The sequence below is a fragment of the Bos indicus genome, chromosome 3 (genome assembly GCF_029378745.1).
Source record: "Bos indicus isolate NIAB-ARS_2022 breed Sahiwal x Tharparkar chromosome 3, NIAB-ARS_B.indTharparkar_mat_pri_1.0, whole genome shotgun sequence".
Taxonomy (NCBI): Eukaryota; Metazoa; Chordata; class Mammalia; order Artiodactyla; family Bovidae; genus Bos; species Bos indicus.
In genome coordinates this window covers 1651887-1664188 of record NC_091762.1, presented here as the reverse complement: position 1 = coordinate 1664188, position 12302 = coordinate 1651887, and the positions used below count along the sequence as shown (strand labels likewise).

General features: G+C 44.0%; 1 protein-coding gene and 1 pseudogene across 2 annotated transcripts in view; one reads left to right on the top strand and one right to left on the bottom strand.

Annotated features, from left to right (window-relative positions):
* The window catches only part of STYXL2 (serine/threonine/tyrosine interacting like 2), a 67588-nt gene that overhangs the window by 31417 nt on the left and 23869 nt on the right, over positions 1 to 12302 (top strand). For both annotated transcript variants that reach the window (XM_019986465.2, XM_019986470.2), the window contains exons 4-5: positions 4558 to 4789; positions 8674 to 8891. In XM_019986465.2, the coding sequence (XP_019842024.2) occupies positions 4558 to 4789; positions 8674 to 8891 (450 nt within the window). The remainder of the gene's footprint in view (positions 1 to 4557; positions 4790 to 8673; positions 8892 to 12302) is intronic.
* Positions 5297 to 8680, bottom strand: LOC139180584 (dynactin subunit 5-like; annotated as a pseudogene).

Below are 12302 nucleotides of genomic sequence, written 5' to 3'. Positions count from 1 at the left end.
ATGACACCACCCGTATGGCAGAAAGTGAAGAAGAACTAAAGAGCCTCTTGACAAAAGTGAAAGAGGAGAGTGAAAAAGTTGTCTTAAAACTCAACATTCAGAAAACTAAGATCATGGCATCTGGTCCCATCAGTTCGGTTCAGTTCAGTCACTCAGTCATGTCCGACTCTTTGCAACCCCATAAATCGCAGCACGCCAGGTCTTCCTGTCCATCACCACCTCCTGGAGTTCACCCAGACTCACGTCCATCGAGTCAGTGATGCCATCCAGCCATCTCATCCTCTGTCATCCCCTTCTCCTCCTGACCCCAATCCCTCCCAGCATCAGAGTCTTTTCCAGTGAGTTAACTCTTCGCATGAGATGGTCAAAGTACTGGAGTTTCAGCTTTAGCATCATTCCTTCCAAAAAAAATCCAGGGCTGATCTCCTTCAGAATGGACTGGTTGGACCACCTTGCAGTCCAAGGGACTCTCAAAAGTCTTCTTCCAACACCACAGGCCAAAAGCATCAATTCTTCTGTACTAAGCCTTCTTCACAGTCCAACTCTCACATCCATACATGACCATAGGTCCCATCAGTTCACGGCAAATAAATGTGGAAACAGTGACAGATTTTATTTTTTTGAGCTCCAAAATCACTGCAGATGGTGACTGTAGCCTTGAAATTAAGATGCTTACTCCTTGGGAGAAGTTATGATCAACCTAGACAGCATATTAAAAAACAGAGACATTACTTTGCCAACAAAGGTCTGTCTAGTCAAAGCTATGATTTTTCAATAGTCATGTATGGATGTAAGAGTTGTTCTATAAAGAAAGCTGAGTGCTGTAGAATTGATGCTTTTAAACTGTGGTGTTGTAGAAGACTCTCAAGAGTCCCTAGGGCTGCAAGGAGATCCAACCAGTCCATCCTAAAGGAAATCAGTCCTGAATATTCATTAGAAGGACTGATGCTGAAGCTGAAACTCCAATACTTTGATCACCTGCTGCAAAGAGCTGACTCATTGGAAAAGACCCTGATGTTGGGAAAGACTGAAGACAGGAGAAGGAGCTGACAGAGAATGAGAAGGTTGGATGGCATCACTAACTCAATGGACCTGAGTATGAGTAAACTCTGGGAGTTGGATGATGGACAGGTGATGGACCCCATGGACTGCAGCACCCGACCTCGGGTGCTGCAGTCCATGGGGTCGCAGAATCAGACATGACTGAGCGACTGAACTGAACTGATAAATTCTTAGAGAAATGAAAGATCTTACTTTCCTCTATATTTGATAATTTGGAAGAAAATACATTGGAAGGAGAAGATAAAGTTTCACTCAAGAGGGAATTCATTTGAAATTTGAGCTTTTTTGGGCTGTTGCCAAAAAGGTCCTGTATGATGTCTTGTGACTGGCATCAGGGCTCATTGCAAAGTTTTCCCAGCTGTCATAGAGCTGGGAGGTTGTGGATCACAGGCCTACACTCTAGAGAGGCAGTCAGTTCAGTTCAGTTGATCAGTCATGTCTGACTCTGCAATCCCATGGACTGCAGCATGCCAGGCTTCCCTGTCCATCACCAACACCCAGAGCTTGCTCAAACTCATGTCCATTCAGTTGGTGATGCCATCCAACCATCTCATCTTCTGTCAGCCCCTTCTCCTGTCTTCAATCTTTCCCAGTATCAGAGTCTTTTCCAATTGGTCAGTTCTTTGCATCAGATGGCCAAAGTACTGGAGTTTCAACTTCAGCATCAGTTGTTCCAATGAATATTCAGGACTGATTTCCTTTAGAATTGACTGGTTGGATCTCCTTGCAGTCCAAGGGACTCTCAAGAGTCTTCTCCAACACCACTGTTCAGAAGCATCGATTCTTCCATGCTCAGCTTTCTTTACAGTCCAACTCTCACATCTATACATAACTACTGGAAAAACCATAGCTCTGACTATATGCACTTTGTGGGCAAAGTAATGGCTCTGCTTTTTAATATGCTGTCTCGGTTGGCCATAGCTTTTCTTCCAAGGAGCAAGCATCTTTTAATTTCATGGCTGCAGTCACCATCTGCAGTGATTTTGGAGCCCCCCAAAATAAAGTCTCTCATGTTTCCGTTGTTTCCCCATCTTTTTGCCATGAAGTGGTGGGACCAGATGCCATGATCTTAGTTTTCTGAATGTTGAGTTTTAAGCTGACTTTTTCACTCTCCTCTTTCACTTTCATCAAGAGGCTTTTTAGTTCCTCTTCACTTTCTGCCTTTAGGGTGGTATCATCTGTGTATCTGAGATTTTTGATATTTCTCCCGGCAATATTGATTCCAACGTGTGCTTCATCCAACCCAGCATTTTGCATGATGTACTCTGCATATAAGTTAAATAAGCAAGGTGACAATATACAGTCTTGATGTCCTCATTTCCCAATTTGGAACCAGTCTGTTCCATGTCCAGTTCTAACTGTTGCTTTTTGACCTGCGTACAGATTTCTAAGGAATCAGGTAAGGTGGTCTGGTATTCCCAACTCTTGAAGAATTTTCCAGAGTTAGTGTGCTCCACATAGTCAAAGGCTTTGGCATAGTCAATAAGGCAGAAGTAGTTGTTTTTCTGGAACTCTCTTGCTTTTTTGATGAGCCATCAGATGTTGGCAATTTGATCTCTGGTTCCTCTGCCTCTTCTAAAATCAGCTTGAACATCTGGAAATTCACAGTTCATGTACTGCTGGGGCCTGGCATGGAGAATTTTGAGCATAACTTTGCTAGTGTTTGAGATGACTGCAATTGTGCGGTAGTTTGAACACTCTTTGGCACTGCCTTTCTTTGGGACTGGAATGAAAATGGACCTTTTCCAGTCCTGTGGCCACTGCTGAGTTTTCCAGATTTGCTGGCATACTGAGTGTGGCACTTTCACAGCATCATCTTTTAGGATTTGAAATAGCTCAACTGGAATTCCATCACCTCCACTAGCTTTGTTTTTTAGTGATGCTTTCTAAGGCCCACTTTACTTCCAATTCCAGGATGTCTGGCTCTCGGTGAGTGATCACCCCATCATGGTTATCTGGGTCCGAAGATCTTTTTTGTACAGTTCTTCTGTGTATTCTTACCACCTCTTCTTAATATCTTCTGCTTCTGTTAGGTCCATACAATTTCTGTCCTTTTTTGTGCCCATCTTTGCACGAAATGTTCCCTTGATATCTCTAATTTTCTTGAAGAGATCTCTAGTCTTTCCCATTCTATTGTTTTCCTCTATTTCTGTGCACTGATCACTGAGAAAGGCTTTCTTATCTCTCCTTGCTATTCTTTGGAACTCTGCATTCAGATGGGTATATCTTTCCTTTTCTCCTTTGCTTTTGGCTTCTCTTCTTTTCTCAGCTATTTGTAAGGCCTCCCTAGACAAGCATTTTGCCTTTTTTGCATTTCTTTTTCTTGGGGATGTACAATGTCACAAACCTCCATCCATAGTTCTTCAGGCACTCTATCAGATCTAATCCCTAGAGTCTATTTGTCACTTCCACTGTAAGGGATTTGATTTAGGTCATACCTGAATGACCTAGTGGTTTTCCCTAGTTTCTTCAATTTAAATCTGAATTTGGCAATAAGGAGTTCATGAATTTCATGATATGAGCCACAGTCAGCTCCCAGTGTTTTTTTTTTTTTTTTTTTTTTGCTGACCATATAGAGCTTTTCCATCTTCGGCTGCAAAGAACATAATCAATCTGATTTCGGTATTGACCATCTGGTGATTCCACATGTAGTGTCTTCTCTTGTGTTGTTGGAAGAGAGTGTTTGCTATGACCAGTGTGTTCTCTTGGCAAAACTCTGTTAGCCTTTGCCCTGCTTCATTTTGTACTCCAAGGTGAAATTTGCCTGTTACTACAGATATCTCTTGACTTCCTACTTTTGCATTTCAGTCCCCTATGATGAAAAGGACATCATTTTGGAGTGTTAGTTCTAGAAGGTCTTGTAGCTCTTCATAGAACCATTCAACTTCAGCTTCTTCAGCGTTACTGGTTGGCACATAGACTTGTATTACTATGATATTGAATGGTTTGCCTTTGAAATGAACAGAGATCACTCTGTCATTTTTGAGATTGTGCCCAAGTAATGCATTCAGACAATAAATGAAATAAGTAAACTAAAGGTGTATTAGAACATGATCTAGCATAAGTGACTGTTGAAAATTTTACTTTTCCCAGTTATTTGCCTTCTGTACATAATGGATTCAAACTAATGGAATGAATTATGTTACTAAAGAATGTCATGTATTCATCTGGTAAATGCATCTAAGCATACATTTTGTTTCACTATGGGTTTTACAAGTATAAATCGGACATATACTAGCTACTTAAGGACCGTGGTCCAAGAAACTATCAGCCAGTTTTATAGAAATATGGGAGGAGATGAGGGAAACTGACGTCCCTTCTCCCACCCCAGTACATCTATGCTACTGCTGATCCCTGTTAAGTCCTTCCTGGAAGATCAGATTCATCCCATACACAGAGTCCCAGCAGAAAATGGGCCAATTGTGGATTCTTCCAAGGAGCAGGGAGGGTCGTGGTGTTCTTTCTCTTTGATGAGAATGCTGCTTCTCCCCCTAGAACTCAAGCCACGTGGGGTCAGAGTTGAGGCAGAGTGTCCAGGCATGCTGGAGTCTGCCGAGCAGTTGCTGGTGGAGGACCTGTACAACCGCGTCAGGGAGAAGATGGATGACACCAGCCTGTACAACACTCCCTGCATCCTGGACCTCCAGCGGGCCTTGGTCCAAGACCGCCAAGAGGCTCCCTGGAATGAGGTGGATGAGGTCTGGCCCAACGTCTTCATAGCAGAGAAGTGAGTCTGATGGCTGGATGGTCATGAGCCTTTGTCCCAGCCCTCTGGGTCGCGCCCAAGAGAGATGAAATTCCCCCAACTTGGACCAACAGCTCCAATAGCTCCATCCAGCAAATGGATGCTGCCTGAGCATTTTTCCAGCCCCCACCTTGGAGAAAGACCCAGCCCACCCATCTGCACACAGGGATTCCCAGGCGAAAATGCTGGTATGATTGTTTATCCTCCAACCTCCTGACAGGGCTCTCGTTCACAGCCTTCCCCGCTGCCCCAGGTGCCCTCTCTGGGCCTTCCTACCTGCCCAGAGCCTTGCCAATAGCACACACCTCACTATTACCATTATTCCATGACATCCGTAACAACCATATAATGGGGCACTTGGAGCCATTGACAATATTGATTTTATATGTATTTACTAACTTATGAAAATACCCACAATATATTAAGAGGATAGATAGGTTACAAAACCTGTATATACGATATGATACTAACTGATATAGTGTGTGTGTGTGTGTGTGTGCACGTGTGCTTTTGCATAGACAACAAATTAGAAACAAATGTGATAAAAATTTCACAATACTTCTTGCTGGGAGGTGGTTCTATAAGTGATTTTTGAATTGTATAGATATCCTACAGTAAACATTTATTTTTATAATCAGAAAACAAAATGTTGTTTTTCAAAAGTTTATCAGTGGTATCCAGAACAAAACCCCAAACAACTCACTCACATCTTATTCCTTCATCATGGTCTTGCCAGTACATAATTGGTAACAAAAGACTGATTTGTGAAACCATTTTTGCTGATCTACTGGCTTCTTAATGAGATCTTTTCCCAATATAAGGGAGGGAATTTGGGGCCCTGAAAGCAGGCAATAGGTAAAATAGCTTTGGACATTGGGTCTTATACTCCAGCATGGTATAATATGTTGCCCAGAACCCAATTCCCAGAGCTGGGCACCAAGTCCCAAGTGATCTCTAATTAGCTCCATAGATTCAGAAACATTCACACTGTGATGAACAGAGACTCTGGGCATCTCCAGAAACCCCCAGCTGAAGGCCTCTGCTTCTTCTTGGGCAACGCTGTGTGCAGAAGCTCTTCAAACTAAGCCCCACCTGTCCCACTGCAGTAAAAAGAACTCTGAACTAGGAATCCCAAACTCCAGTTCTTCTTCTGTTTGTTTGTTTCATGTGTCACACCTTTAATGTACAAACATAAAAAATGAGAAACCAGAAAGCAGTTTTATATTGAACTAGCAGAGGTGACTACATAGTTCTTTTTGCAAACCCCAGACCAGATATTAAGTCAAGACAGCTGCTGCTAGATCCTGACCTTTGAGGCTGGACTGTCCTACCCCATTCGCAGTAGCACTAGAGCATCAGGCAAGGCCGACCTTCTCAGGCCTTCACTTCTAAGTCTTCCTACTAGAGCAGAACGGGAAGGATTGTGCCATCACCCAGAAGATAAGGACAGCACTGGCAACTCTGTCTACTCCTCGGGACTCCAGGCCCCCAGAATGATTTTAAGAGATCCCTATGTACATAGGAGATTGGGCCCAAGTATTGATATTTTGGTCTGAACTGTGAGATTTCTGGCAAATGCAGAAATTTCTGGCAAATGCCAGAAAGCAAGTGTCACAAATGCTACATCTCCAGTGAAATAAGGCGTACACTGCTGCCCCTAAACACCATGAGACAAGGAGTGGCTGCTAGTCTAGTCCATCCATACATGAGACTCAAACATGGGACTTTGCAAAAAACAAAATCTGAATGCTAAGGGCCCCCCTTTTAATGAAAGCCAAGGTGCTAGAATAGAATGCTAGAAAGTCTTAAATTATTCACCCCTAATTAAGATGATCAGGTCATTTTGGAAAGAAGAGAAATACTAACCACCCTCCCTGCAAGTTTTAGTAGCCAAGAGGAACCTGGACACTGAAAAGTGGCAAACACTTTTTTTTTTGCAAATGACAAGCAGCTGTGGCAACTGGCCAATTGCATGAGCAGCAGGGAAGCCAACAGTGACCCCTGCGAATGGTGCTCACTGTGGCAGCTCGTGGCCATGGGCTGCACACAACCTCCCCACTGGGATAGAGTGCCCTGCTCCACCGGCTGCCCGCAGGGCAAAGGGCGGGAGTGCTGGAAACAGATGAGTCTATGCTCCCCACATCATGGTACAGAGTGACAGTGAATAGATATGGTTTAAGCACAGCATTTGGAGACAACCCTCCAAGTCATTCTGTTATTAAAGTCTTAAGAGCTTAGAGCCTGGGAGGATTGAGAAATTCTAAAGAATTAAACAAACAAGCAAAAAAAGAGTGTGAAAAGTGAAGTCACTCAGTTGTGTCTGACTTTTTGTGACCCCATGGGCTGTAGCCTACCAGGCTTCTCTGTCCATGGCATTTTCCAGGCAATAGTCCTAGAGTGGATTGCCATTTCCTTCTCCAGGGGATCTTCCCAATCCAGGCATCGAACCTGGGTCTCCCGCATTGTAGACAGACACTTTACCATCTGAGCCACCAGGGAAGTCAACAACAACAACAAAAAAAGAATGTGGGAGGTGTCAAAGACACAAGAGCTCTTTGTAGATGCTGTCTGGCTCACTTTGTCCCCAAGTTCATCTTAGAGTTCAATCAAATTCAAGACACAAGGCAGAGACATTAGACCTGTGTCAAGGGCAAAAACTGTTGGTAGTCGCTCTTGGCGATGTCAGTCATCAGCTCCTGAGTACATTCTGGAAGCTCCCCTGAGAAAAGTCCTGGGCAGCCTGAGAAGACGGTGAATGGTGGGACCACAGTTTCTGGGGGTAATACTGTGTTGTCAAGAATTTTTCAACAGCCTTTCAAGACACATCAGCACTCAGTCACACAGTTCTTGCCAATGTGAACATAAGAGCCAATATGAGCTGCGTTGACCACACAATCTTCCTCAGTAAAGATGTGGTCCCCAATATGTAAAGGAAAAAATGCAACCTTTGCTGAATTGCTTGAATGGTGGCCTTAGGACACTCTGACTTTTCACACCACAACGATGTCCAACTCTTACATTTGTCAGATCCCCTCGGATAATACAGTCGTTCATCACAATGGTCTTGCCACTGAGAACGATGTTCTGACTTCCTCACAATACAGATTGGCCACTAACTTTGTTCTCAGGTGCCATCTTGATGTACTTGGACTTGTAGAGTGGCTCACCCAACGCCATGGCCACCAACTCCTCAGCATGGCTCTGGCTCCTGTCAAAGTCTGCCTGCCAGTCTTTCTGACTGGAACTCTGGCAACTTCTGGCTGCTCCACCACTTCCGCTCTGGGCGGTCAGTGATCCTGACCTCCAGTTCTTGTTCAGAGTCTTTTCTTAGGAACAAGTCCTAAAACATAGTTGATTCATTTTTACAATCTTCAGATAGGAAAAAGAATAGTTATTCTACTTCTTAAGTTTATTATTAGGATAAATTAAAATAGCGCATATGAAAGCACTTTGAAAAATATAGCATGCCACATCAGTGTGAAACATTCTTAATTTTATAATTATTTTTGACTGCCACTTTTGTGTCTTGATAAATGTCGATCCTGAAGGCATGGAATTTTAGCCTAGAGCTTTCTCGGTCAATCAATGTTTTCCTTGCACATCAGCCCTGTTCTCCTCTTTCTCCTGTCCTCCCCTGCCCAGCTCTCCCTCCCTTCTCTCTCTTGCTAGAACTAGGTCACTGGTCCATTTTTATAACAATATTTGCAGTAAGCCCCAGACATACCGTGGAGCAGAGGAAGTGGTTTTCACCCAGCTGGGCTCTCCTGACCCTGCTGAAGCAGGCTCCCAATCTCAGAGGTAAGGTACCTTTCTAGTTCTGATGCTGGCAAAAAAAAAAAAAAAAGTCCCTGCTTCTTTCTCTTTAGGAGTGTGGCTGTGAACAAGGGGAGGCTGAAGAGGCTGGGAATTACTCACATCCTGAATGCTGCTCACGGCACTGGTGTCTACACGGGGCCTGAATTCTACACTGGCCTGGAGATCCAATACCTGGGTGTGGAGGTGGATGACTTTCCTGAGGTGGATATCTCCCAGCATTTCCGAAAGGCAGCCGAGTTCCTGGATGAAGCCCTGCTGACCTATAGAGGTGAGGGGATCTGCTCACTCCAGGCTGCTGGAATTCCACAGCAGGAGGAGCAACATAAAGAATGTTAGGAAAACCTCCAGGTTATCTGCTGTCTGGAGGTCATCTATGTTAAGACGGTTGTTGCCTCATTCTAGGACAAGGGGAAAGGAATGGAGCAGTATTCACCTGATAAGTAATTATTGAGGGCCCAACACGGGCCAGGTGCTATTCTAGACATTGTGGTGAAAGATATGGACAAAGCTTCTGGCCTTTGATACTTACATTGCAGTGAAGGCAGAACAATATTAAAAAAAAAGAAAAAGAAAATGGTCAGATACCAATCAGTGTAAGGCAGAGATGACAACTGGGATGATGTACTGGAGTGGCTGACAAGCTCCTACCACAGTGGTTGAGAAGGCCTCTCTGAGAAGGAAACATTTAAGCTGAGTGACAAGAGGAACTAGCCATGGAAAAACTGGAAGAAGAATATTCCTGGCAAGGGAAGTGTCAGCACACAGACCCAAAGGTGGAATAAGCTTTATGTGTTCAGGAATCACAAGGCGATTAGCCTGGTGGGTTAGGTGGGCAAGTGAGGATGGCAGGGGCCCATTGTGCAGGAAGCTGAGGGCCGGGGGAAGGGAGCTGAAAGGCACTTTGAGCTGACCTACATTATGAGAAACTCATTCCTTGAGCTTTGGAGGCAAGACTGGCTGGGGAGGTGGAGTGGGAATGAGGAGAGCAGAGCTGATGCTATCACTGCTGTCCCAGTGGGATGATCAGAGACTGTCCACAGAGTTGATGGGCATTGGTCTCGTGAGGATCTCAACAAGGAGAGAATGGAGTTTATACAGTGGGGGTGAGTGGTAGCTTAGGATCTGGGGCCCAAAAATCCAGGCTGCAGTCAGTAGTTGCTATGCTCTACAAGGAATCACAATTTTCTTACCTATAGAACAAGTAGATCTAGTGCTCCTAAAATTACTGTGAGGATTAAAATTGCAAAAATGCATATAAGAGCTCACTTAGCACAGAATTGGACCAATAATAAATGTTTTAAAACTTATAGCTATTACTATAATAAATATTAGTCATTATTCCTGGGAGGGACATTTCCTGTCATCACCAACTGGCCAGGAAGGGTAACTTTTAATGGAAATATGTATAATGCAAGAGACACAGGTTTGATCCCTGGGTCAGGAATATCCCCTAGAGTAGGAAATGGCAACTTGTTCCAGTATTCTTGCCTTGAAAATTCCATGGACAGAGGAGCCTGGAGGGCTATAGTCCATGGGGTGGCAAAGAGTTGGACATGACTGAGCACACATATACACCCACTTTATGGATCACAGTCTTGTCATGCTGAAGGAGCTTGCATAACTCAAAGAGGAGCCATGCCATGTGGGGCCGCCCAAGACTGATGAGTCACAGTGAAGACTGCTGACAAAACACGGTTCACTGGAGGAATGAATCACTCCAGTATTCCTGCCATGAGAACCCTATGAACTGTATGAAAAGGCAAAAAGGTATGACACCAGAATATGAGCCCCACAGGTCAGAAGGTGTCCAACATGCTACTGGAGAAGACCAGAGGGCAATTACTAATAGCTCCAGAAAGAATGAAGCAGCTGAGTCAAAGTAGAAATGATGTTCAGTTGTGGATGTGTCTGGTGGTGAAAGTAAAGTCCGATGCTGTAAAGAACAATATTGCACAGGGACCTGGAATATTGAGTCCATGAATCAAGGTATTGGATGTGGTCAAGCAGGAGAGGGCAAGAGTGAACATCAACATCTTAAGAATCAGTGAATTAAAATTGATTAGAATGGATGAGTTTAATCCAGATGACCATTATATCTACTACTGTGGCCATAAATCCCTTAGAAGAAATGGAGTGGCCCTCATAGTCAACGGGAGAATCTTAAATTCAATACTTGGGTGCAATCTCAGATATCCAAAAATGACAAAATATGCAAAAACCTCAGATACGCAGAAACGACAGAATGATCTTGCTTCGTTTCCAAGGTAAAACATTCAACATCATGGTAATCCAAGTCTATGCCCCAACCACTAGTGCTGAAGAAGTTGAAGTTGACTAGTTCTATGAACACCCACAAGACCTTCTAGAACACCAAAGCTCCTTTTCATCATAGGGGATTGGAATGCAAAAGTAGGAAGTCAAGAGATACTTGAAACAACAGGCAAGTCTGGCCTTGGAGTACAAAATGAAGCAGGGCAAAGGCTAACAGAGTTTTGTCAAGCAAATATCCCTGTCCAACAACACAAGAGACAACTATACAAGTGAACATCACCATATAGCCAATTCTGAAATCAGATTGATTATGTTCTTTCCAGCCAAAGATGAAGAAACTCTAACAACCAGTAAAAACCAGACCTGGGGCTGACTCTGGCTCAGATCATGAGCATCTTATTGCAAAAATCAAGCTTAAGTTGAAGAAAGTAGGGAAAATCATTAGGCTATTCAGGTATGACCTAAATAAAATCCTTTATGATTATACAGTGGAGGTGATGAATAAACTTAAGGGATTGGATCTGGTAGACAGAGTGCCTGAAGAGGTATGGATGAAGGTTTGTAACTTTGTATGGGAGGCAGTGACCAAAACCATCGCCAAGAAAAAGAAATGCAAGAAAGCAAAGCGGTTTTCTGAGGAGGTTTACAAATAGCTGAGGAAAGAAGAGAAGCAAAAAGGCAAGAGGGAAAAGGAAAGACATACCCAATTAGTCACAGTTCCAGAGACCAACAGGGAGAGCTCAGAAAGCCTTCTTAATAAACTATGCAAAGAAATAAAGGAAAACGATGTAATGGGAAAGGCTAGAGATCTCTTCAAGAAAACTAGAGCCATCAAGGGAACATTTCATGCAAGTATGGGCACTATAAAGGACAGAAAAAGAGGGCTGAAGATGGCAGAGAAGTCAGTGGATGTGGAGTACATCTCTCTCCATGGATACATCAGGAATACACCTTAAGATACAGAAGTGCGTGCATAACACCAGCTGAGAGTGGACAGGAGTACCTGACCAGAGGAAAAGAATATATAGAACCATGCAAAACTTGGTAGGATGAAGGAACTAAGGGGGAAAACAGGAGTGTTAGTAGAATTGGACCTGCCCTCGGTGAGTGGGGGAACTAAAGCAGGGGTCCGATCACACATCGGGGTAGTTGTCTGAGTTGGAGGAGAAACATTTAAGGCTGAGAGTGAAACAGCTGATCTGTGGCAGCTTAAGTGGAATGAGAATCAGACAGTCCTTGCTGCAGCCATACATACCCTGGACACGGATGAGGGTCCCCTGGAAGGCGCAGCTCGGCTGGGAGCTGGAGTTTGGGGAGTGAGCCCAGGGCGAGGGCTGCTGTTGACTGCAGAGAGACAGATCGAGGGGAGGTGAAGGAGGAGATTGTGATAAGAAATGCCTGTGGAGGA